General features: G+C 42.6%; 1 protein-coding gene across 1 annotated transcript; it reads right to left on the bottom strand.

Moving 5' to 3' along the window:
• Window positions 1-1488: 1488 nt before the first annotated feature.
• LOC113420049 (mucin-3A-like) lies at window positions 1489-23726 on the bottom strand. Its single transcript, XM_087947335.1, has 11 exons — window positions 23658-23726; window positions 22166-22253; window positions 21696-21814; window positions 21335-21393; window positions 20655-20818; window positions 16306-16368; window positions 10069-10231; window positions 8303-8464; window positions 6511-6617; window positions 6234-6288; window positions 1489-1953 (listed from the first exon to the last, which is right to left on the bottom strand). The coding sequence occupies exons 1-10, from the start codon at window positions 23724-23726 to the stop codon at window positions 6251-6253; spliced, it is 1032 nt and encodes a 343-aa protein (XP_087803461.1). The 3' UTR covers window positions 1489-1953; window positions 6234-6250.
• Between the last annotated feature and the right edge of the window lie 3078 nt (window positions 23727-26804).

Raw genomic sequence — 26804 nt, 5'->3', positions numbered from 1 at the left:
TTTTAAATTTGATTTTTTTTCATGTTGAGTGTCATGAATTTTGTCATGTTTAGTGTATTATTTCACAAACATTGCTACCATTCATTCTTAAACCTTGACTCCTATATAAAATACATATTCTTGATGTGAATAACAAAAATACAGGGTGGGCTGCTACCGGTTATCCCCGTTTCGGGCAAATCCATAGCTAATTTTATCGCCATTTTATGGCTAGTCCAGTGAACTGGCAAATCCCACCCCTGGCTGGCGCCACCCACCCGCCCTGCCTCTCCCAGCAGTCTCCACGTATCCCGTTTTGGATGCCAGGTAAGTGCAGGGCCCTTGCAGAAGCTCGGGGAGGGTGAAAAACGGGCCTCCTGGAGGCTCTGGAAGGCCGTAAACGGGCCCATTTCTGACCTCCAGAGAGCCTCCAGAGCCCGGGGAGACCATTTTCATCCTTTCAGCGGCTCAAAGAAAGCCTCTGGAGCCCAGGGAGGGCAAAAAGCAGGCCTCCTGGAAGTTCCGGAAGGCCAGAAATGGACCTGTTTCTGGCCTCCAGAGGGCCTCTGGAGCCCGGAGAGGCTGTTTTCGCCCTTCCGGAGGCTCAAGCAAAGCCTCCGGAGCCCAGGGAGGATGAAAATCCACCCCACCATGATGCAGGAGGCCGAGTAGGCCATGCTCGCCCAGCAACTGGGCAGAAAATTAGTTGCTAAAATTTTTAAAGCCCACCCCTGCAAAAATAGTATATACGACAAATTGTATTAACTATCAAATAACAATATTGAGTAAATAACCAACCTTTATGGGAATATTAAGCCTTAATTATATACAATTAATGTCATTTTTTCTGAGTTTAGTTATATATAACTAACATGTTATTTTTGCTTTGTTATATTTACACATTAAATATTCCTCAATTACCAAATACTTTGCTGAGAACCAGACTCTATGTCACCAGATTTTTATTAGTGCTACTGTTTGATCGGCCAAGGCAATGTTTTATTAGCATCAGGCTTGGAAAAACTGAGCTCTTATTAAGTCATCTTTTTAAAACTATCACTTCTTCTGCCAGCCATATCCTTGAAGACATATTGTAAAGTAGAGATTTCTAGTGTAATTATTATTATTAAATGCTATTCTGTGTGTGTGTATATGTGTGCGTGTGAATGTGTTGCGGGGAGACAGACAGACAGACTACTCAACACAGAAAACATACCTAACATTTTAGCTTCTTTTTTTCTGCATTACAGCGCTCTGAGGGGTGGGTTGGGCTGAGAGAGAGAGAAAAACACTGGCCCAAAGTCACCCAGGCAATTTTCATGTTTCAGGGAGGCATAGTACTCTCAGTGTCCTGGTTTCTGGCCCAGCACCTTAACCACCACAGTAAACTGGATGTTTAAATTATTTTAAAACCATTAAATAAAATAAGTTATTTTTTTATTTAAGTACACATCTTTAATTAATTTAATGCAATTAAAGCAACAGAAGAAGTATGAAAAATTGGGGCTTTGTAATTTCTTTAATCAATCTATAGAAGAATTCATTTACAGAAGGATTATTGTAATTCCCTCAATTATATTGTTTCATACAGTTTCAGAAAAAGCAAATCAGATATCATGTACCAAGTTTAAAAACAATATATATTCAGAGGGATCTAAATCATGTTAAAGAAACGGCCATAAACTCCTTCCCTCTTCAATGAAATATAATATAAAACTGTTTATTCAAGCAATTTCAATGTTCTTAATTGACTGTTGCATTCAATATCTTTTTCAGCTGTATCTTTGGTTTATTAATAAGCTGATGATTTAAGAACTGAGACAATTGGGAAGGTAGACTTTAGTAATGCCATTTATTAGATACACCAGACTACTAGTATACTTTGGTACAGTGGTTAGGATGCTAATTTAACTATTCAACAGCTACTCAAGAGGAAGATTCAGGATGTGTCCCACGATAAAATTCAGTTCACTTCTGGAAATGCAATCACAAAAAAGAAGTATAAATTGACAGTTTACTGTTCATTCAAAACGAAGTATGACATAAGGATATTAACTCTTAAATTAATATACAAGTTAAATTAAGTGGAATGTGACCAGTAATCTAGTCAAAAGTTTTGAGACTTTCCAAGCAGTAGTAGAAGAGAAAACCACATAGTTCCTGGCTGGCCAGGCAGGTTGCTTTAAACTTAGAATCTATCAATGAATCAGAAAAATGATATACCCTAGACCAGGGGTGTCAAACTCAATTTCTTTGAGGGTCACATGAGGGTTATGTTTGACCTTGGGGGTAGGGGGTTGTGGCCTGGGTGGCCAACACAACGTCACTCATCGAGGCTCCATTTTCGACCACAAGGGCCTCCTGCAGCCCTTTGCCAGGGAAAACAGAGCTTGGGGAGGCTGCGCACGGCCCTCCCGAGCTCCATTTTCGTTGGCAGAAACACCACGGCCCAACTAAGCAACCCATGAGCCGGATCCAGCCTGTGGGCCTTGAGTTTGACACCCTTGCCCTAGACTGTGACTTTCACTGTGCCATTCACTACAGTTCCAGGATTTCTTTCCTGATCAGCCACATGATTCAGACCAATTAGTGTACACATTTTTTTTAGTCTTATTGGATTTTTATTTTTAAATATACATCAATATCAATACATGAATCGTGTAGCCTCTGAGTACGATTCATTTTGATGCAAACAGCAATAATAATAATAATAATAATAATAATAATAATAATAATAATAATAATAATAATAATAATAATAATAATAATAATAATAATAATAATATCCTAGTATTGATATACATGGTTGATCTAGAGTAGTTATTCAATATTTCAATGTTCCATTTTAATGCCAATGATATTATAAGGATACATAGTAATACCATCTTTCAACCTCTAATCTGTCCATCTAATTATTACTTATATTCTATTATATAAAAATTATATCCGTTAATATTTCCTCTATTTCTTATTTCTACCTCTATTCTAGTTTCAGGTCACCATTACTAATCCTAGTGTTAATACACATATTTATAGTAAGACGTAGTCCTTCATTATTTGGTTGTTCAAAGTCACAATACGCCATTCAAATACCAGTCATCCTATTATTTAAACATACCTAATAATACCATCTTTCAACCTCCAATCTTTCCATCTAACTATTTCTTCATATAAAGGTATGTATACTTATTTCTACCTCTATTCTAGTTTTTGATCAGGCCATCAATATATTAGAAAAAAATAAAAAATTCCATTCTATCCATCATCTCTTGATCGTTTTAATACTTTAATGCTTATTCATTTTTTGCCTTGTCTCCCATACTCCTCTCTAGGGTCTTTGTCTCTATCAGCATCTGTGTCTTTACCATTCAGATGAAATATTTCTCCTATCTCTATTCTCCTAGGTTGCCAGGTCTCCAGAGTATCCACACAAACCCCTATCTCCCTTTCAAAAGTATCTTCCAGGTTATCCAATTCCATTTTTAAATCTCTTAAAGTACATTTCTCATAAATCATTATTATCTTTATTGTCTTTTACTTTTCATCTTCTTGCTTTGTTTGCTGGTTTGTCTGCTCTATCTTTTCTTCCATTCTTTCTGCTGTATCCTCTTTTTCCTGGATTCTTTGATCTTCATTCATTATCAATTGTAGCATATTTTCTATTTTCCCATTTATGCTTTGCATTAGGTTCTTTATATCTCTGTGATTCTTTGTCATAGTATCCCTAATGCTTTGAAACATCAATGCATTTCTCTTGAAATCTCACTCATTTCTGCCTGATGGAGCATTTTGTCTTAGTTTAATAAGTCCTGGTCTTACTCAAGTCCCAAAACAATATATTCCAGTCCAATGTTGCTCCTTAGAAAGTTCAATGATCTTATTTCTTTACATCTCAGGATTATTAATCAGTTCCATTTAAGTAGTCCAGGCAGTTTCCACAAATCAAAAGTCACTTTACTTAGGAGTATTCCTTATTCTCACAATAGCATCTCCAATAATCAGAAAGTAGATAGTTATAGACAGTGGTGGAATTCAAATTTTTTTAGTACCAGTTCTGTGGATGTGGCTTGGTGGGCATGGCAGGGGAAGGATACTGTAAAATCTCCAGTCAGAGGTGGTATCAAAATTTCCACTACCGGTTCTCCAGAACTGGTCAGAATCTCTTGAACCTCCAGAACCTCCTAAAACCTCTGGTTATAGAATAGTGAGTATCACCACAGTCCTCCAGATGAATGTTATTTATTTCTCTTATCAATTTCTTCCCTAAACTTGTAGGGGTATGGTATATTCCATTACTAGTAGATGGTGCCCTCACCTTAGGTTTCAGCATTGTTTCAAGTCTGATAAATTGATTAATCCAAATTTAGTTCAATTTATGGAAGCAAAGTCGGCTATTGAAATAGATTCAAGTAGATAGTTCCAGCGTTTTATAATGCCTTTCCAAAACAATGCCTATCCAGTTTAAAAATCCAATTTTCTATGTTTTAAAAGGTCGTTAGCTTTTCTCTCCTTAGTTCCTTTCTTTCTGGTCTAGGATTTTTCTCTCTACAGTTGTTTGCCACTTTAAGAAATAGTTCTAAGAGTCTCTTTTCCTGGATTTTCCTCTTTTTTTCTCTTAAAGTTAGGGTCTAAATAAAAAAGGAATCTTCTCACCCAGCTCCAGTCACTGTTCATCTATACCACTCCTGCACATTTCTTTGTTGTCTCGGCTGTCCCAGTTTCATGGCAGCCATAATGACTGCCTCTTCTCCTCGTTATGGAGGAGAGGGAAGAAGCCCTGAGTCAGGCAGGAGAGTTGCTGCTCTCCATGACTTACAGGGTGCCCCTCTTTTCTTCACCACCCTTACAGGGTGGCTTTATAGTTCCTCATGTCTGATCTCGCCATGATGTCAGCCAGAAGTCCAGTGTACACATTTTTATACCGCTATCAGTGACAAAACATAAATATTGTCCAAAGAAGAACCTGCTCATCCATTTGGGGGATATTTTTAATAGCTCTTAAAATGTGTTAGTAACAGTGACTACTGTTCCTGTTACCCTCCCAAGTGGATTATTATAATGTGATGAACATGACACTGCTGCTGAAGACCATTCAAAAACTGCAAATCATACAAAGTCCAAAACTCACATATTAACCAAAACCTTATATTCTCATATAACAACAATATTGCAGAAGCTGCAGTGGTTAATGGTTTGTTTCCAGATGCAATTCAAGGGGCTAGTGACCATCAAATCACTCCTATATGGCTTGGGAACTGGCTGTCTTTAAAAACTACCTACTCCCACCAGAATGTACCCACCCAAGCCATGCCTAGGGAGAGTCCACGCTCTATATGAGGTGCAACAAGAAGAGTCTTGGAATCTGTTCAGGAGCTCCTAGTTGTGGGATGCCCTTTCACCAAATATAAGAACAGCATTCTTGCTCTTAACATTCTTAATATAAAGGGCCGTGGTGGAACACTGGTTAGAATGCAGTATTGCAGGCTAATTCTGCTGACTGCCAGTTCAATTCTCACTGGCTCAGCTTTCCATCCTTCTGAGATCGGGAAAATGAGGACCCAGATTGTTGGGAACTATGATGATTCTATAAATCACTTAAGAGGAGGTTGTAAAGCACTTCGAAGCAATATATAAGTGCTAGTACTAGTGCTATTTTGAAAATAATCTTTTTAAATGTGGCTTTTTAGATCTCCATTTGGGATAAGTATGAGAAATGTGCGTAAACTGAGATGAATTTGGTTTTTTGATGTTGTATGTAATGGCAGGATGTTGCTTTTTTTTTCTGAATTTACATTGATGGTATTTATTATTACTATTGTTGCTATATACATTTTACTGTACCATGTTATATGTATTGTACATTATTGTTTAAAGTATTCCACTTGGTATTAAAGTAGCCCACTTAGAATCATGAATCACACAAAACAATTCTAATAAGTAAATCAGTTCATTTTATGTGTTGCCATCTTGAATAATTTGGTATCAACTGCAAGTTGGCCACTTCACCTAATCATCCCTGAGGACAGATTATTTATGAGCCATTTCAAAAGAACAAGCCTGAATAAAGATCCTTGAAGAACCCCTACCTCTACTCAAAATCCTTTTACAGTTATTTCCATTATGCCCAAAGACTTCACAAATGCTCATTCAAAATTTCAAGCCAACATGTTCTATAGTCATTCAGACTGAGATGCTCTAACTTAGATAATTATGTATTTTCTGTTTGATATGAAGAGAAAACAGGCTGTACACACCTGCAGTGAAGTATTTACTAGCTGAAGTGATGGGTTTTCCTTCTGTCTTGATGTTCTAAAGGAAAACAACCCATAGCATGAGAATAACTATGACACACACATACTCTCAACAGCCTATCTATAGTCTATAAGGGCATAATGACAGTTCCTTACACTTCATTATTCTTTCGGTCTAAATCACTGTGGAAATCAAAATCCTGACCCTCAAACAGAAAACTTCTATGATGCCTGTGCTTAAAACAGATGTCATCTTCCTCATGGCAAAAAGAATTATTACCATCCCAGGATGAGGCTGCTGTTGTATTTATAATGTTCAAACCACCTGAAGGTATCCATTCTTCATCTGCATCCTCTCCATACCAGATGTCAGCATCAGCAGACCAGCTGCAATCACAAAAGCAGGTCAATATTAAAAACACAAGGTAAAGCTTATTTCCATGGGACAGATTATTCTTTTCACTATGCACTTGCACTGCACATAACCATTTTTTTTTTCCAAAATGGCATCTTTTCATCTGTTAAGGCAATTCTGCATTGAGCCCAAAATAATTATTTCCCTTGCTGGTCTCAGCCATTTTCTGAGCCAGCTTCAGAAATTCTGGACTATAGCGGACTGACAATAGGATTGGACTGATGCTCAGTGCAAGCAATGGCCACTCCAATGGCCTCCCTTTGCTGCTTCCATTATTCATTCTTGCAGAGAAGGTAAGCCAAATTGGGCTGGCTCCCACATGGACCAGTTTACCTGTGACCATATTTTCCTTTTAGGGCTTGTTCCCTCTCTTCTCTCCTGGCACTTTTTCTCTGCTTCGCCATATGTTTGCAACATGGATGTCTTCACATAACATATCCCCTTCCCATATTCATACCCTGGACCATAAATTAGACCATTTTTTTTCCTTTTCCTCCTTTTCCTACTATTGTTCTGCTTTGTAGAAATGAAGATTAGTTTCATATAAATGAAATAATATTCCTATTGTAACTTAAAGATTTTTTTAAAAGGAAAAAAAAAACAGGAGAAAAAGAGAGGAGACTTTGGACAACCCTGGGCAGGTACTGGAATGCAAGAGTAGCATGTTATACCTGGCCTGAGCAGATCTTGAAAGGGTAGCCACTGAGAGAAGTAAACTTCATTGATTCAATGGGCAATTGCTTTATTGACTGAAATATTACTAAAAAAAATGTGAAGAATATTGCAGCCTGGAAATCTAGGGTTCAATGCATAGGGCAGCAACCCTAAATTGGAAGTGAGGAGACACACCTGATATTGCAGCCAATCAGAGCTGGAGCTGCCACTAAAATGGAACAAAGTGCTGGAGTCTTATCTGAAAGGCATAATATCCCAGAAAACTGGAAAACCTGGTAGGGTTGAATTTATAATGGCGTGGATTGGAAGGGAGATGCTGTTATCTATTCCTGTAACAGACGGGCCTTATTAAAGATGGGTCAAACCCAGTGGTGGTATTTAGCCGGTTCGCACCGCATCGGGTGAACCGGTAGCAAGAATTTGGCATGGGTCACCAAACCGGTAATAAGTTCTGGCTGGCCACACGCCCTCCCACCCGATGCTCGCTCACCCCACCCACCTGACGTTCGCCTAAGCTATTTCTTTGTTTTTTACCCTCCCAACAATCAGCTGTACATAGATCAGCTATACCAGGATTCCCCTTGCTGAGGCCCACGAAGGCAAAAAATGGCTGAACACCCCCACTCCATTTTTTTGCCTTCCTGAGCTTCAGAGGAGCCTTAGGGGAGCAAAAATGCCCCCCGGAGGCTCTTCTGAGGCCAGGAAGCTCCCCAAAAAATGGGTGGGGGCTACAAAAAAGCAAAAAAGCCACGTCCACCCAGTCACATGGCCACGCCCACAGAACTGGTAGTAAAAAAATTTGAATCGCACCACTGGTCAAACCAAACGTATGGACCTTAAATAACTAGGAATGACTGTTTATTCTATATATTAAACATTTCAGGGTTTCTGGGCATTCTTACATTTCAACTTCCTCCCCAGTCAGATATAAAAATCCATGTTCTCCTCAGTTATTTTGTAATGTTGGACTTATGCTTCTTACCTATTTTTGGAATTCTTCCGCTTGGCTCTGATGAGAAGAATAACAAGGATGATACTGACCACGAAGAGCACAGCCAGGGCAAGACCAATGCCCAGGGCGGTCTTTTGGACAGGCATTTGGCAGTAACTATCCAGGTACAAGAATATGTCCAAATTATTGCAACTATGGGAAAAAGAAATGAATTGATAAAGAAGGGTCTCTTTCTTTTTAATTTTTTTTATTTTACAGTATTTATATGCTGTGCACTTCAGAAGGTTCTGGGTAACTCCCAATAGAAAAGCTTCATTAAAAATTATAAAATTAAAATAATAAAAAAAACAAAAACAAAAACCAAATAATATAATACCAGTAGGCATCAAACCACATTTTTCAAGACCTGTGCTGATGTCAAATTTCTGCAATCTATCTTCTGGTATCTGATGTAAGAGGATGGCCTTCACCTAGTTTTGGAACATTAATAAGGAAAGAGCCATCCTAACTTCTCAAGATCGTAAAATAGAATTCCAGAATTGAGATAACTATGGAAAAAACATCCAGCTTTTCTGTCAACATCCAGACCATCTAGAGCAGGGGTGGGCAAACTTTTTGGCTCGGGGGCCTCATTGACTTTTAAAATTTGACAGACGGTCCGCCACCTGGTGTCAAAATGCCTGTCATTACAAGTCAAAATCAAATGAATGCAATCATTCAATCATTCACATCAAACCTTAATTCTGTACCAATCTTCGGCGGGCCGGATTAAAAAGACCAACGGGCCGGATGTGGCCCGCGGGCCGTAGTTTGCCCACCCCTGATCTAGAGAGAGCAACTCAATCTAGATACATTTCCAAATAGAGTGCATAGGTTGGAAAAGTCTGTTTTGAGGAAATAGGCTTGTAGAAATTGAGGAACCAAACCATAAACAGCTTTGCAGCCAACAACAAAGTACCCAGAAATATACCAGGAATCAAAGCAAGGTTTGCAAGATGTCTGGGATTTTACTGAAATAAACTGGGCATATCAGTAAGCATTCTGTTGCATTTGGGGCCAGTTCTACTTTCCAAATAATCTCCAGAGTCAGACCCAAATACTGAAAAGAGCATTACTGTGATCCAGGTATGAATGCTCAAGAAACAATATTTTGCATAAAAACTTCACATGTTCTTTTTGCAGGAGCTGTGAGGCAGATCGTGTCATCTGCTATCCCCAAGGAGAGTTTGAGATGCCCTAACTAATGTCATTGAATGATTGTCTGCTGATACATGAAGCCTGGAGAAGTAACAACACCTTTCTTATTGCACCGTGGAAGCAGAACTTTGGGTTCATACCCAGCTTTAGTTGTGCTGATTCTTAATTTTATGTCTTCAGTGTTCTGAATCTCTTGTGTTGAACCATGAAATCCTCCTGAGTCTGCATATAGGGAGAAGCCATTTGGAAGCAATTTCTTTCAGGACTTTCACCAAATCCTTTTTAGGGAACTCAAAGAGTCACTATGGAACTATTCTCACAGTTATTTCCAAATTTCTGTTGGAAACCCACAGATCCTTAGGGAAGATTCTAATTGATCCTCCATTCTGCACCAGTTGGTTGCTTGGACAGCTTCCATGTAATCAGAAAATAATCTGTGCATGACACAGACAGACAGAAAAATTATCCATACATGGATCATAAAAATCAGGTGGAAGAGTACCCAATTATAATTAGTAACTATTCAAGATTTAAGTAGTGGGTTGTAGAATCTAAGGACTCCTTCGATACTACTCCTCCTCCTCCTCCTGTTTACTTACATGCAGTGGGGACCAATTCCAGAGAGTCGGCAAACTCCATTGAAGCAGTTCATGGAATCTTGAGTGCCGTTGATACATCTTGAGACACAGCGCACAGTACCGTCAATTATGTGGGGATAATAGTAGTCTGCATACATCGGATCAATAATATTTTCACAGGTGCCTGGGGAACAAAAGAGGTGCTAAATATATAATGAAATATGGGCAATACATGTAGGTCAAACTGTACTACAACTGATGACTGAAGTGCAGCAAATTTGCTCAGACATAGCAAGACCATCCTGTTCCTGCGCCAACTGCCCATGTACACTACAAAAGCAGTTTTGAAAAATATCCTTCAATGGTAGAAAATAAAAGATAGCAAGATGAACAAGAATGAGTTGTCATGATGGAACAACAACTTCAGAGATAGAGAGAATCGAGATGATTGTAAGAACTGAAAAAATTATAGGTAGGACAGCTCTGCAAGGAAGCACTAAAATTCTATTACAAAACAGATGTGGGAACTGAAAACTCATCTTTTCCATCTTTCTTTGGGCTCTTCCTCGTGTCCTTCTAACCACAGTATAAATGAGTCCTTATAGAATATCTTTAGCTATTTTTTTTCTTCAGTCACTATACTTATAGTATACCAATATTTCTAAACTTCTTGGGAGAGAGATTTTTTGCTGCACAGAAAGTCAATTTAAATTGGAAAAAGAAAAAACATGTAGCTGCTTTGTATTGCTATTGCTTTATCGCTCTTGTACGCCCTAGAAATGTTTTTGCTATTTTTGGCAACAAATAGTTTCACATTGGCATACTTTTTACTTGTTTCAGTAGTTTCACATTGGCATACTTTTTACTTGTTTCCTTGTTTCAGTAGAAGCACAAGAAGACACAGAGGGAGAGCTGCATCCCATACCTCTACTGCTCTATAGCAAGAAGGACTGAGGGTTCTTTTCCTGTATAAGGATAAACTTGATAGGAGATGAAATGAAACCAGGGAATCCACCAATCCCTTTCCTTAACTTGTCCTACATTTAACAAGAATGACTGCATCATGGGCAGGCCTTACCACTGTCTGTGTTGGGTCTACAATTTATGCCCATAAATTTTTCTGCTGGCTCAAGGATTAGCACTTTAACATAAACGAAGAACATAAATTGCAATATCTGTTAGCATGACCTACACAACTTTTTCTTCATCTTCACTTTCTGTCATTGCCTCACTGCTAATGTTACAACTGGACATATAGGAGTTGGAGAAGACTTGATTGATTGAGTGAGTGAATGACTGAGTGAGTGAGTGCAGTGGTGGGATTACAATAATTTAACAACTGGTTCTCTGCCCCAGTGACCGGCTGGGTAGGCGTGGCTGGGTGATCATGTGACTGGGTGGGTGTGGCCAACTCAACATCATTCACGTCAATGGGTGCTTCATCTCACCTGGCCTCTCCTTGCCATGCCCAGTCCAGCCCCGCCTTGCCCATCCCTTCCAGCCACTCCTTGTCACACCCGGCCACTCACTTTGCTTGCATTTGCAAATAAATAACAAATATCTTGACTTCAGGTTTGATGCATCCTACAACTTCCCATTACTTCCCATTCTCGTATTACTTCCCCTTCTAGTCTCCCTTCCTACTAACAGATCTATCCCAAATTGTAATTTGCTACAACCTCTCTCATTTTTTTTTGCATCATTCTATGGGAGATTATTCTGAAATGTTATCTGTGATATTTGCAGCTTTACAAGTTTGTTTCCTCCAATCCTGTTTTCGCATACGATTTTTACAAACAAAGTAGCCATTAAGGTGCTGGCCCAGAAACTAAGAAACTCTGAGTTCTAGTCCCATGTTAGGCTTCAAAAATGGCTGAATGACCGACCAGTCACTCTCTCCCAGCCCAAATCACTTCTTTGACTGTGGTTTTGGCAAAAGGAGGAGGAAGGAATATTAGATAAGTTCTCCACCTTGAGTTCCTTATAAAGAAATAAAGACAGGCTAAACATCTAACAATATCAATCAATCATTTGTGAGAATGATGTCCTTCTAAAGAAGAAGGAGTGCTGACTGCCTTGTCATATGCCTTACACGACAGCATTTATTTCATTTTTCTCCACTTAATTTTTTCTATTTTTTTTATTCAATGATGGCATAGCTTGTGAAATTCTTACCTGTCTCACATGCCAGGATTATGTGGGAAAACATCAGGTAACTACATCCATGTGATTGACTCTGACAGACAATGACAGCAGAAATCACTAAACAGCTACATTAAGACACAAAGGTGGAGGCACCTGAGACAGCCACCTTTCATCAAACTGGTACGACCTAATCAACTACAGAAAGGTAGGAAAGTCATCCATTCCTCTTTTATATGCTTTTTAAGGGGTGGGATTCTACCGGTTCTGTCCGGCTCTGTAGAACCGGTAGCTCTGAAGAGCAGCAGACACCGAAACGGTTCTGTGTTTGCTGCTGTTTGGCCCACCCGCCCACCCGGGCTCTTACCTGTCCTTTATTTCCTGCTTTTTCAACCTCAGCTGCTTTGAGCGGCACAGCTGCGGTTGAAAAAGCAGGAAAAAAGTGCTGTTTGAAACCCTGCGCACCCGTGCGCAGCATTGCTCAGCTATCCGGGCAGCACAGCTGCCACATGCGCGCGCAAAGTGCATATGCGCATGCAAAACATAAATCACCGAACCGGTAGGTACACCGGTCAGATCCCACCCCTGTGCTTTTTCCATTGGAAATTTTGAGATTGTTTCGAACTGACAGTGCAAAAATTGCCCCAGCTCTACAATACTGGTGATCTTTTTAATCTTTCATTTTTTTATCTAGAGAACTGCTGACAGGATTTAAAAAGCAAATTCAACTATGTCCTCTTTTTCCATTTAATCAATTTTGCCAAACAACTCCTCAATTCACAATAAAATAGTGCTCACAAGTCACAATAAAATAGCACAATAAAACAGCACTCTTCCAAAAACGAGGAGGTCCATCTGTTTTCCAAAGCACCAAAAGGCATAATAAGAAACAATGGATGGAAACTAACCAAAGAGAGAAGCAACCTAGCATTAAGGAGAAATTTCCTAAGCGTGAGGCCAATCAACCAATGGAATAGCTTGCCTTCAGAAGCTGTGGGTGCTCCATCACTAGAGGCTTTCAAAAAGAGTGAGGAAAGTACACCCAGAGGTGGGATTCAGTCAGTTCTCACCGGTTTGGCCAAACTGGTTGTTAACTTTTTACATCGTTCGGCTAATCCCACCACTGGCTGGCCCAGTCCCACCCACCCCACTCTGCCCCTCCCCTCCCAGCCACTCCTTATCTCACCTCACTCGCACGCCTAAAGTCACACCCACGGCCCAGCTGCTCTCTGGCTGCTCTCTGGTTCCCTCACCTGTTTGCCTGCCTTCATTGCTCACCTAGACCAGGTGGCACCCACGGTACAGGCTCAGCTGATCTCTGCTCCTCACCCACCTTCGCTCCTTGCCTGGACCATGCGGCGCCCATGCAGGTGAGAGGGCAAAGAGCCGCAGAGCAGCTATACTGCGGGCACTGCCTGGTAGTCCAAGGGCGAAGGCAGGCAAGTGGGCAAGGAGCTGGGGAGCAGCCGAGCCATGGCTGCCGTGTGGTAGGCACCTGCAGCCCAGCTGATTTCCAGCTCCTCACCCATTTGCCTGCGTTCGGCCCTGGCCTACCATGCAGCCCCTGTGGCTCAGCTTCTCTCTGGATCCTCACCTGCTTGCCTGTCTTCACCTGCCTTTGCTGCTTGGCTAGAAAGTTGCTGTCTCACATGTACAAAGGGGCCAAGTTGGTGTTTTTCTCCCCTCCATCTTTTGGGCTGTTTTAGTAAAAAAAAAAGGCTGGGAACTTAAAGCCAGGCATGCCCGGCAGCCCCCTCTTTGCCCACCTCCACCGGCAGCTCTGGGTTGGGCAGCGTTTCAGCTTTCCTGGTTGGCTACGCTTGTCATCCCTGCCTGCCCCTCCCTTCCTGCCGCAGCTGGTGGCAGAGAGGAAGATGAGCCAGGTTGAGCAGCCTCTGCTTGCTCGCCCTTCCCCCTCCTGCATCTTGCCCCAACTTGGACTCTCTGCAGTTGCTGGGCCTTGCCTGCCGTGGCTGCCAGCAGATAGGGGCAGCCGGGGGGTGGGGGGCGAAGTTACACCACCCTGATCGCCCCTTTCCCACCTGCCCACCCAGTCAGGTTGTGGGAATGCCTGGCCTCCCAGCCACCTCCAGCTCTATGGAACGGCAGCAGCAGGGAACATAGGATCACTTGGCAGTGGGGAGGCAGAGAATGAAGGGGGCAGCTGCTAGCAGAGAGGGGAGAGTGTGAGATTGGTGCTTCTGGGATGAGGGGAGCTGGGAAGCCTCTGGGTCCTTTTCACCTGGTCTCTCTTCCTCTCGCAGCTGCATGACCTCCGACCGGCATGGATGGCAACTACAGTTTTAACATGTGTTGCCAGTGCTTCTGCCAGTATGCCCAAGGACATAGGCTTCATTAAGATGAGGAGGAGGGCAGCTGTGTAGGCCCCAGCCGTGCACTTTGGTTGCCCACTGCCATGGCTGGCTGACACACCCTTTGTTTCCCAGAGTTCCCTGGCAATACCCATGACATCTCCTCACTCTAATAGTCATGTACAGGTTAGGGAAGTAAATCTGAAAGCATGTGTAATGTTCTAATGTACAAAAGTTATAGTTAAATGTATGGCAGAAAGTGGATTCTAGGTGTGTTTTTCCAAACTCAGTAACTGAGGTTGAATGTGTATAGTTTTAGAAGAGGTCTGTGTGTGTGTGTGTGTGTTTGTGTGTATGTGTGTGTGTGTGTGTGTGGATACACATACAGTATATATAGTATCTAATGTATCTTTTTGTGTGCCTATACGGACTCTATACCCATGATGGCGAACCTATGGCATGCATGCTGGAAGTGGTACACATAGCCATTTTTGCCAGCATGTGAGCCGTCATCTGGAATAGATTGACTGTGCATGCATGCGCGCCTCCCGCCAGACAGCTGATTGTCAGGTATCTGCCGCACATGCCTTTGAGGCGTTTGAGGCAAGTGGCCAGGATGTGGGGCCTGATGTGGTGAGTGCTGTCAAGTTGACCACACCCACCCAGTCACATGATCACCTGGCCACACCTACCTAGTCAATCATTAGGACAGAGAACCAGTTGTTAATTTATTTGAATCCCACCACTGAGTACACCCCAAAAGGACAGTGCCAGGAACCACTAACACAATGCAGAAAACTTAAAACAGCCATTCCCTTAAAAACAAACCCATAGCAAAAGCACCAGCTGAGAGGGAAACTAAGAACAGCCGCTCGGGCTAATTGAAAGCCTGGACATTCTGCCAAAAGCTATTAACCCTTCCAACTCTATTATTCTATGTTATCTATATTCTAAATTGGGTGCTTCACAGCAGAACAAATACAGCTGGCTGGACCACGCACTAAATTCACAGCCTGTATGATCAAGCTGCATCATTGTCTTCTCCTGTATTTTTCCTCCCAGGAAGAAACAAGAAGTAGCCAACACTACAGCCACTATAAAAGGCCTTGGGGAACTCCAGGGAGTATCAGCTGATCACAGAAGTGCTACTTAATACTTTTTATAATGAAAATGTTTGTAATATTGTCCTTCTTCCTCAAAGGAAAAGGTTAATGCCATCTCTGTGGGTGATTGCTGGCTTTCCTGGGTATTTCCTACACTAATCCTGTCAGTTTCTGTTGTTTATTTACTTTATTCAAGGCATGTGTTGGCTGTTATCGCAATTAAGTAGCCTGTTAAGTGGTTCTTGGCTGTCTGCCCAGAGCTATTAACTGAAGGGAGAGAAAAGGAAAAAAAACCTCTCTTGCACTTTATTTTCAGCCAGTACTCCAAACTGCACAAGCAGTTAGCTACCGGTTCAGGTGAACTTGTGAGAACCGTCTGAATCCCTCCACTGAGTGAATGACTGAGTGATTCTTCGTGGATTTGGCCTGGTTCCCCATGATTGAATTATGGGACTGACACTACAAGTTGACATAAAGTAATTTGATGAGATGGATTGATTTGATTGATGGATTGCATCTCTATATTAACAAATCTTCTAGGGACTTTCATTTATATGTGAAAAGCCAACGGTTTAGATATCCGTGGTACTGTTAAGCAATTATACATTTAAAATGTGGATTGAACAATTTCGTACTTTGAAAATATAAATCATAGTCCCAATAATCTTGACACATCTACCCAATTGTTTACTGAAACTTACCATTGAATGAATAACTTGAACCAAGAATTAAGTTAGGTAAAGGAACAAAGCATAGTTCTGATCCTGAAAAAAAAAATTGTATGAATTAGTTATCTGGGGTGGTTGTATAACTGTATATTTCCTTCAAGATTCTTCTGCAGTAAAAACATTGTGATATTAAATAGAAACCATTGCACCAAAATAATTATCTTTTTGAAGTAATCTGGGGAAAATAAATCATCAAATGATATGTCAAACATTCATCAGTGTCTAAGTTTAAGGTTTTAAAAAGTCTTTTGTTGCCTGACAAGAGTCCCAGTTTCCCAGGCTTCAATCATTTACAAAGCTATCTTTGTAGCTGCATGGCCAACAATTTTAGTAGGTTCGAAATTGAATGTATGTCTTTGTTCATTGCACTGTGAGGGTACCAATGAGTACAAGTCTCCTTGTCTGACCACTCGCTTGCATTCTTGCAATCTGGTGGTTAGCTTCCTCCCTGTCTGTCCTAAATTGTCGCACACTATATGGCAGGGTGACAACCCACTTTAGTACCCAGAAAGCTAAACAATTGGGACCTACATGAATAATTCAGGCAGAATGGGTACCTACAAGCATTTTTCTAGAAGTGCCTGGTCAGCATGCGATGGAAAGAAAGGAAAAAAGAAGGTACAAGGCCAACTATTTGGCACACCCAAATACATTAAAAACATTTCAGAAGCAGCAGAACACAGATTCCAAGATTTACAAGTGGAATCACACACTGTCCAGAGGCTATTACATGAGGACAAATCCTGCATTACAAAGATATCTTGGAGGTGAGATATACTTCTAATGTAATCTACTGGATCCCCTGCATGGATTGCCCCTGTGACTATGGAGGACAGATGGGAAGTAAGTAAGAATACAAGTAAGCAGTCAGATGAGGATGCCAAACTCATGGATAGCCTTACATTGCAATGAACAATGTCATACATTCAAGTTCAAAGCTACTAACATTGTTGGCCATGCAGCTACAAAGATAGCCAGATAAATGATTGAAGTCTGGGAAATGGGCCTCTTGTCACTCAACAGAAGGGCTGATTTACCACTAGCTTATCAGGTACTTAAGAACCAAGGGCTTGGCAGCACAAGGAAGCAACAGCCAATCACATGCTATCAACACATCAATCAACCAACCAACAGGGAAACAACAACATATAAATATGACCCATAATATAGCCCACAGCAGAGAAGGCAGCCGATGTTGCAGTGAATCAGTGTGGACGAGCGGTAGTTCCGCGAAGTCCCTCCGATTTCTTCATCCCGGAGGCTCTACAGCAGGGGTCCCCAACCACCGGTCCGCGGACCGGTACCGGTCCGTGGAACAAGTCCTACCGGGCCTCTGGTTTGCTGGGCGCCGCCATCTTTTTTTGATGAAAAAGTGCTTCCGGTGAGCTTTTCCGGGTAGAAAGCTCACGAGAGCTTTTTCATCAAAAAAGATGGCGGCGTAGCGCTTGCCGTGAGCTTTTCTGGGCAGAAAGCCATTTCTACCCGGAAAGCTCACCGAAGCGCTGCGTCGCCATCTTTTTGATGAAAAGATGGCGGCGCCCAGCTAATGCCGGTACCGGGCCACGCCATAAAAAAGGTTGGGGATACCGGGCCGCAGCATAAGAAAGGTTGGGGATCACTGCTCTACAGGGCCGAAAGTCACCCTGAAGGGGTGACAAAGATAGAGGGAATGCTTCGGTGATTGCGAGGAGAGTGCAATCTTCCCTTTTAACCCAAAGAAAGCCCCTTGAACCAGCAGAAGAGAAGATGGCCGTTATGGGTGAACCAAAGCTGTGATGACAGCTGAAACGGAAGAGAAGAAAGGAAAGATCTTGTAACAGTGTGCTCGGTCTGGGTAAGAACTCTTCTAACTTTTGCCATGGAATTTTCCCTAAAGCACCTCCTTTGGAAAGTGGGACTCAGTGGAGGTAAATAGCTGCGACTAAGACCTGGAGCTACTGTCAGATTTGGAAAAGAAAGAAAATAAATTGTAGACAGAAGTAATTCTAAAAATAAAGGACAGATTGGATTGGTTAGTTTTCAAAATTTAAATTGTTTCAAAATTCTGGATTATACTTTTACTACCACCTTGATTTGAAGGACTTTGGGAAATTATTGGAAAATATTTTTGGAGACATTTTATTTGCAGCATTTTATTTGCTGGCTGAGTAAGGCAATATACAGCTGGAAAAGGTGGAAGAAGCAAAAGTTGTTAAGACTAGGGCAGATTAGCTGGAATACATCAAACAACACTTGCAAACTGATTATACTTCATGCCTGGAGACAGACTGTGAAAACATAAACATTCAACTGTTAGAAGCTTGAGGATTATAAACATGCTGGACAGTGTGAGAGTGTGAAACAGCTTAGAGTTTTGAAACAAAGTGGAGATTGTTAAGGAACTATTTAATGGAGTGATTGTGTGAACTGGTCTAATATTGGCTATTTTGGTGTGACTGGGACATTGGAATTTTGACAGGTCTGAGTAAAAATTTAAATTTATTAAAATAAGGCAAAATGGGACAGCAGGGGAAAATAAATGTCTTACGTAAAGAAATATTATTGATGCTCCAAGGTACGCAGGAAATGATGACAAGGAACCATAGGGAGATAAAAGAATTGATACATGACATAGTTGTGAGACTAGAAAGCTATGAGCAAAAGACACTGAACAATAAACATGAAATTCAGGAAGTAGAGGAGAAAATAAAAAGAACAGAGGAAAGGAGAGAGGAGGGAAAACAACAAATGATAAAGAAAAAAGAAAAAAAAGAAGAGATAATAAAAACTGAAATAGAAATGGTAAATTACACTTCAAGAGATCAAAAGTTAGAAGGGGATACACAGAAAGACACCCCTAAAGTGAGGAAAAGATTATTGAAAGGTGTATTGAAGGTTCAAAAGAATGAACAAGCAGCAGAGATAGAAGAAATACTTAGATCAAGACAAGATCCCAAGGGATACAAGATCCCAAGGGAGGAGTATGGGAGATGTGCCAAGAAATCAGTAAGAGTTGAGATATGAAAATGAGCAAGAGATGAAGGATAAATGCGGAATACTGTTTGACACAGGAATTGTACTATTAAGAATTAGTATAAAGATAGAAATTAGAAATGGGGAAAATATTACTTTTTTAATTTGGGAACTATTTTATTAATGGTTTAAAAATAGCAGCAGACATTAGAAATTTGGATATGTAAACAAAGTGAAGTAATTTGTGTAAATGAATAATGAACATTGAATAATTAAGATAAGTAAACCTTATGATTATCTGGAGGCTAATGGTTATAAATGTGATATTTATATGATGTTTATAATGTTGAATATTATTAACTGATTATAGGTAAAATTGAACAGAGGGCCTAATTAAATAACGCAAAAAAATTAATAACGATAAGTGAAGATGGAGGTGAATAGGTATTTGGTATTATAGTCATAACTATTGTGCGTATAAGATTTATTATCTGTACTCAATAGAAATTGTAGAGATTGTACCCAGACGATATACTGTTATTGTCAGGGGTGCGATTCAACTGGTACAACAACCAGTTCGGTGGGCATGCGTGCGCACCAAACACGCACTCTGCATGTGTGCTCCACGTTTAAAAAAGCTAAAACTTACCTTCAACTGCAGCTGAAGAAAACAGCTGAGGCGCGGCAAACCGCTCTGTCACGCAAATCAGCTGTGCTCTAACAAAAAGACATAAAGCACGGGAAAGAGCAGGGGTGGACGGGCGGGCCCACATGCTCATTGGAGCAAACCGGTTTGGAGCCAGCTGATTGTCAGAACAAGGGGTTCACCCGAACCACTCTGAACTGGAGTTATTGTGAATGGGAGTTATTAACTGGTTATTGTGTATGTAGAAGTTGTATACATAACCAAAAAAAATATACAATAAAAAATAATAATAATAATAATTTAAAAATAGCCCAAAGCACATATTCCAGTAAAGGGAAGAACCCTGTGAATGGAGTTCAACATGAATCCGAAAGCTTGGAAGAGTAAATCTCTGGCCCCAGTGGCTGACCTAGATTGGATCCTGCAACATTATCCTGGGGCACTTATATTTGCCTTCATTCAGGAAAAAAAGATGCATTTGCCACCATCTAGTGGCTATTTTAAGATTTGCAGCCTAGATATGGTACCTTGCTCTAACACCCCCTTCCCCACTATTACATTTTGTGGCAAGGGGGAAGCCATCCAAAAGGATGTTTGTTCCTGCAGAAAAAAGGTGGCTTGTCCTAAAAACACTCTTGTCTAAAAGAAGTAGCCAGGAATCTTGCTTATTTGTCAGTCAAAGGAAATCACATTCCAGCAAAGAGTTTATCAAGCTAGACCATACCTGAATCCGTGGTACAGTGCCCATCACTTTGGATGTCTGCCAAGGAATCGCTCACTTTTTTTGTAATAGTTTTCTGAGTATTCTCTATTTGCTGGATCTTTTCCTCATTATTCTCTATTTGTACTTGGAAGAGGACTTTGTGCTCCACAATAATGCTGCCAGCCCTAAGAGAACAATGAAGGAAGAACAATTCCTCAGGTGCTGAATTACCCTTCATTGCTCCATGAAGATATGCTAAAGACTGTGATAGTCCCACCCCTTTCCTCCATGAAATGCAAAATGAACTAGTACTTCTACTCCATTTCTACTCCATTTAATCCACACAACAGTTTTCCAAGAGAGCTTAAAATAAAAGTTTCAGACTAGGCCAAAATTCCTCTGGAAGCTTCATAACTGAGTGGGATTTCAACCTGGACTTTAGTTCAATTGTTTGCTTTTACTTGCAAGAACATTTTTCATCCCCCTCAGATGCTTCTTGGAATACATGGTGACTGAAAGTATATATAAGACATGCTCACGCCCTGGTCTATCCATATTGATAAAAAAAGAAAGAAATCTGAAGGAGAGTTACTTAAACCAAAAAAGAGGATCCACAATGGAAGAAAAGTTCTACTCATATTTAAGACCACTTAATGGGTCATCATCCCAGAGCCTAAATTAGTCTCTTTTTAGACACCGACCTCATTCGTAAGATCTCCACATCAAGGTATCCAGGGGCATCACGATAAACATCTTTCATCTACAAGGAAGAAAAAGTAAAAGAAAGCCTTCATAAACAAAGAAACCTATGCCAGGAAAGAGACTTTAATTAGAAGCCAGCCTCCTAAAGCATTGAGTGTGTGGTGTGTGCTGTGTCTTGTCTAAATTCTCCAGCTTCAGAAAGCTAATAATCTAAGAATCGAGTTTCTGAGTGGGAAGAAGACACATTCTTGGTATGAATTAGGAGTGCTGGTCTTGGTTAAAGAAGAGTGTAAGATACATTACATTGAAATGGTGACATTGATCAGAGTTAGGCTATTTCCTTGATCCAGTAAATCTTACCTGGCTTTTAAACTGAGCCTGAATTTCCTGAGAATATTTAGAGGTTAAGTCTTCCAGAGATTTATTGTACTCTTTGTTAGTAATTTTTACTTGAGCTTCGACATTAATGGTCACCTTTACTAAAAGAGAGGGAAAGAGATATTCATATGAACTTCAACAAGTGGCTTCCCCATAAAGTAATTCTAAAATATGACAGGCAAGAGGCAAATGTGTTCCCATTCGCCAACATGTTTTCAAATGCCTAAATCCAAAGATCCTCATCTGGTTTGAAAAGTCATTTTTGATTTATTGATACATTTTTTTACTTCAGATTAGTGCGGGAAGAGACCTTGGAGGTGTTTGAGTCCAATTACCTGCTCAAGTAGGAGGCCTATACCAGGGGTGTCAAACTCAAAGCCCATGGGCCAGATCTGCTTAAATCCACCCACACAGGGCCAGCCTGGAAATATCAAGGGACTGGCCCACTGTGCCTCTGGCAGCTAAAACGAGCTGTGTGTGGTGCCCCCGTGTCTCGTTTTCACACTCCATGGTCTCCTGCAGACCTCTGTTGTCTGAAACCTGGCCAAAAACAGGTCCAAAAATGAGCTGAAAAACAGGTCCAAAATGGGCCAGAAAATGGGCCCAAAACATATCAAAAACAAGGGGGCCCAAAACAGGCTGAATATGGGCGAAAAATATGGGCAAAAAATGGGGCAAAAGAGGCTGAAAGTGGTCCAAAAACAGGCCCCAAACAGATTCAAAGTGGCCCCAAAACAGGCCAAAAATGGGCCCAAAACAGGCCCAAGACAAGCTGAAAAATGACCCAAAAAAAACAGCTGGAAAATGGCCCCAAAATGGGCCACGTGGCCCGTTTTCAGCTGGCAGAGTGCTTTAGGAGGCCATGGAAGGATAAAATGAGGCGGAGGGGGTGTGTGCAGATCCCCCGTGTCCCGTTTTGGCTGGCAAGGTGCTACAGGGTGCCCCACATTAAAATTTGTTTTTGTTGGATAGGGCCAGAGGTGGTATTTAGCAGGTTCTGACCAGTTCTGGAGAACCAGTAATGGAAATTTTGAGTAGTTTGGAGAACCAGCAAATACCACCTCTGACTGGAGATTTTACAGTATCCTTCCCCTGCCACGCCCACCAAGCCACGCCCACAGAACCGTTAGTAAAAATGTTTGAATCTGACCACTGGATAGGGCCCATTGTTCAAGTCTGTCAAGATCCTTTTTGATCCTGTGTTTGACTTCTGGGGTGTTGGCTATTCCTGCCACTTTAGTGAAATCTGCAAATTTGATGAGTTCCCCCTCTATTCCCTCATCTAAGTCATTTATGAAGATATTGAAGAGTACCGGGCCTAAGACAGAAACTTGTGGTACTCCACTGCTTGCTTGCTTGCTTGCTTGCTTGCTTGCTTGCTTGCTTCCTTCCTTCCTTCCTTCCTTCCTTCCTTCCTTCCTTCCTTCCTTCCTTCCTTCCTTCCATGTAGATGTAGTACCATTAAGAATTACATGTTAAGTAACATTTGCCAGCCAGTTACCAATCCATCTGGTGGTGATGCTGTCAATTCCACATTTTTCTAGCTTACCAAGAAGTAGATTATGGTCTACTTTATTGAATGTCTTACTGAAATCTAAGTATACTATGCAGTAGTGGCGAATATCTGTAGCTCAGGTGTAGGATGAGGGTAGAGGTTCATTATCTGAACCTTTGGGTTGATTTCTGATTGTTTGTAACATCTTCAGCAGAATTTAGGAAAATTCAGTGTTGGTGTTCTACATATAAAGCCTTAGTGTGATCAGTAGGTGTTGTAACTGGGAGGTCACATCAGATAAGGGTCTTGTATACTAAGCATACTATGAGTATACTATAAGCAGAGTTGGGATTCAGCCAATTTGGCCCAGTTTGGCCGAACTGGTTGTTAAGATTGTGTGCAGTTTGGAGAACCAGCTGATCCCAGCATTGGCTTGTCTCACCCCTCACCACTCCCAGGCACTCCTCACCTCGGACAGCCTCTCCTGAGGCCATTTTGGCATCTTGGTGCTTCTTCATGGATGGCAGCCTGAGGTTGGGGGGGGGGGCGGCAAGGTGGGGTGGCAGCCCTCCCTTCATGGGGCCAGCCTAGCGCCCTTCCTTCTTCTCCTCCTAACTGCTGCCATTCCTGCACCTGAGTATTCCTGCACCCTCCTGGCCTGCATCTGCCTCCTAGACACACTCTATGTCTGCCTGCATGAGTTCATTGAGCAGTTCACCAAGCATGCCCTGCTGCTGCCCACCACTCCACTCCAGGTGTGCCCTTCTCGGCCTGCATGGTGGACTGGCACCATGTGATGCCAGAGACACAGAGAGTGGTATGAATGGACAACTGGGCATGTGGCTGACACTTGGCTACCAGTGCTGGAGACGGTGGGGAAGGGGAGCGGCCCGGCTGCTGCTATCTTTAATTGGGGTGCGTATAGCAAGATGAGACTCCTCTTGCCATGCCTTCTCCACCCCTCATTGGGCATGGCAGGGCTTCCTGCACCCCTCACTTAGCCACCCACCCCCTTTATCAATACAATTTGGAGGTGGCAAGAAACCCGACTGAGAAATGCAACCGAACTGGAAATCAGGTAGACAAAGAAATGCTTGAGGGGGAAGCGAGGGCATCTGGGTACTAGGCACTGAAACCGACCCGTCTCTCTTCAGCACATGCCCAGGCTCACCAGAGGGAAGGCTGGCATCTATTGACACTTAAATGCAGCAGCATTCCAGCTCTGGCCAGGAAGGGACAGTTAGCATGGGCACTGCAGGCAGAATGCAATGAGACACGTGGTGGAGCTGGAAATTAGGCAAAGAAATGCTTGGGAAGCGAGGGCATCTGGGCGATGGTGATGGGTGGAGCAAGCTCCATGGAGCTGCACCACAATGGAGAAATGGGCAACGGATTGGCCAGCATGAGGGAAGGAGGCTACTTTTCCTCTTTCCTTGCTCGTCTTTCCTGGCCTCTCCATTACAGCATCCAGGATCCACTTTGATAGCGGGAGGGGGACAACGATGAAGCAGCCACTTGTGGGAAGGAGGCCACTTTTCCTCCTTCCCTGCTCCTTGTCTTTCCCTCATGCTGGCATCTACATTGCATTTCCCATCCCAGAGTGCCAAAGAGAGCCGGTGTGCATCACAAAATTTGGCCTCTTGGCACTCTGGAGCAGGAAAGCGCTGGTAGAGAGAAGTCACCCTGCTGAGCCCAAAGGTGAGCTCTGTGGTCCCTAAGAGGATCACCACCGAGACCGGTCCTGTTATGGGCAGGTCTCTCTCTCTCCACTGGCCGAATTTCATGATGCGTTCCGAGACCTTCTGAGAGGAGATGGCACATGGGCAAGTCCCACCTGCCTTGTGAGGTGTGTAAGTGTGTGTTTGCTCTGTGAATATGTTTAAGGCTGAGAAGGAGGAGCCACAGTGTTCAGTATGTGTGCCCATTTCCTGCCTTTCTAAAAGGACACCTCCCCACCACCACTTCACTTGCTCCTGCATATTTCCACTGTGGTCTCACCCTTCATTGAGTCAGCTTGCTTACCTCTGCCCTGTTTCCCTCTCTCCTCCTTCTCGGCCTTAAACATACACACAGAGCAGATATGCACATACCTCACAGCACCGAAGGGACTTGCTTATGCACCATTTCCTCACAGAAGGTCTTGGAGCGCATCGTGAAATTTGGCCGGTGGGGAGAGAGATCTGCCCACCAGGATGGACCTTGGTGGTCACCCAGCTCCTTCTTAGGTGCCACACAGCTCACCTTTGGGGCTAAGCGGGATGACTTCTCCCCACTGGCGCTTTCCCACCCTGGAATGCCAAGAGGCCGAATTTTGCAATGCGCTCCAGGACCTTCTGTGAGGAGACAGTGCATGGGCAAGCCTCACCTGCTGCCTACGGGCACCACCCACTGCCCCCACCGCCTCAGCCACAGAGCAGCATGGTGAAGGTGGTGGGGCTGGAAGGTGACTACAACTTCATCTTCAAAGGTGAGGGGGAGGCAGCATGGGGGATCACTCAGGGCAGCAAATGGGGGGGTTGGATAGGGTCTCCCCTGCGGGGCATGGCCGGCCGCAGTTCATGGGAGGCGAAAGTTGCTGGGAAGCAGGGTGGTCAGGGGACACACGGTTGAAAGGGCTAGGGCTTCAGTGGCACCTGCCCTGCATCCTGCCCGCCCTGCTCACCCGGGCTCGGCCCTTCCTTCTGCGGGATTCCTTTTTCAAGCACCCAACAATCAGTCCCCAAGACAAGATCCACTCAATGCCTGTGCAGGATTTCAGCCTCCTGATCCCTGCGAGTCGAAAGAGCCACGTTCATTTGCAGCAACACCTGCTGTGCCTCCCTGCACCACTCCTCTCCCCCACCCCCGCAGATTCTGTGGACGGCAAGGCTTGCCAGAAAAGGCTCTGCTATTTTGAACTTCTTGCTCAGGAGTGAAACACGGCAGTATTCAGGTTGCCCTGTAACTCTTAATTTTCAGGGCCCTGGCTTAGTCCACCCTCCCTCAAAGCTCACATTTAGACAACCTGCTTGCCAATAAAGGGGGTGAAAAAAGCTGGACTTGGCCAGGTCGGGGGTGCTCAACACAGTTAGAAACCTTGCAGCTCTGTGGCCCCAGAACGGGCCTTGTGGGTCTCTGCATCTCCTCCACCTGCATCTCTAGTAAGTACTCAGACTTTGCCAAGGGACAAGCCCCTCCTTGCAACTTCTGGGATCCAGAGGACCTCCAAATGTGCCCATTCTGTTTAGCATCTGACCACACTGTCAATCTTTAAGACTTGGACTACTTCTTTTTGAAGAGTCATATTTATTTTTTTAGATAAAAATGCCCAGAATAGAAATGTTGCTCTCCAAAGATGTGAATATTCTGGAAAGCTTCACTCAAAACGTTTTGGAAGATGCAACCATTTTCTGGGGCATTTTCGGCCTGAAAATGCCCCAAAAACAGCCTGAAAAATGCCCCCAAAATAGCCAAAATACCCCCAAAATGGCCGAAAATAGCCCAAAAAATTACTTAGAAAGCCAAAAAGAAGGAAGGAAAGAGAAGAGAAGGAGGAGAAGGAAGGAGGGAAAGAAGGAAGGAAGGAAGGAGAGAAGGAAGAAGGAAGGAAGGAGTTG

The sequence above is a fragment of the Notechis scutatus genome, chromosome Z (genome assembly GCF_049901735.1).
Source record: "Notechis scutatus isolate UNSWTSFEM ecotype Mainland chromosome Z, rNotScu1.2, whole genome shotgun sequence".
In the NCBI taxonomy this organism is placed as follows: domain Eukaryota; kingdom Metazoa; phylum Chordata; class Lepidosauria; order Squamata; family Elapidae; genus Notechis; species Notechis scutatus.
This window is presented reverse-complemented; position numbering and strand designations above follow the sequence as displayed.

Excerpts from the sequence above, each read along its gene's own strand:
- LOC113420049 (XM_087947335.1), bottom strand. The coding sequence starts at position 23,726 with ATGAAGAAGCACCAAGATGCCAAAATGGCCTCAGGAGAGGCTGTCCGA. Across the intron at positions 21,394-21,695 it reads AGGCTCAGTTTAAAAGCCAG|ATGAAAGATGTTTATCGTGA; the intron begins GTAAGATTTACT and ends TCTTCCTTGTAG. Across the intron at positions 10,232-16,305 it reads TTCAAGTTATTCATTCAATG|GCACCTGTGAAAATATTATT; the intron begins GTAAGTTTCAGT and ends TTTGTTCCCCAG.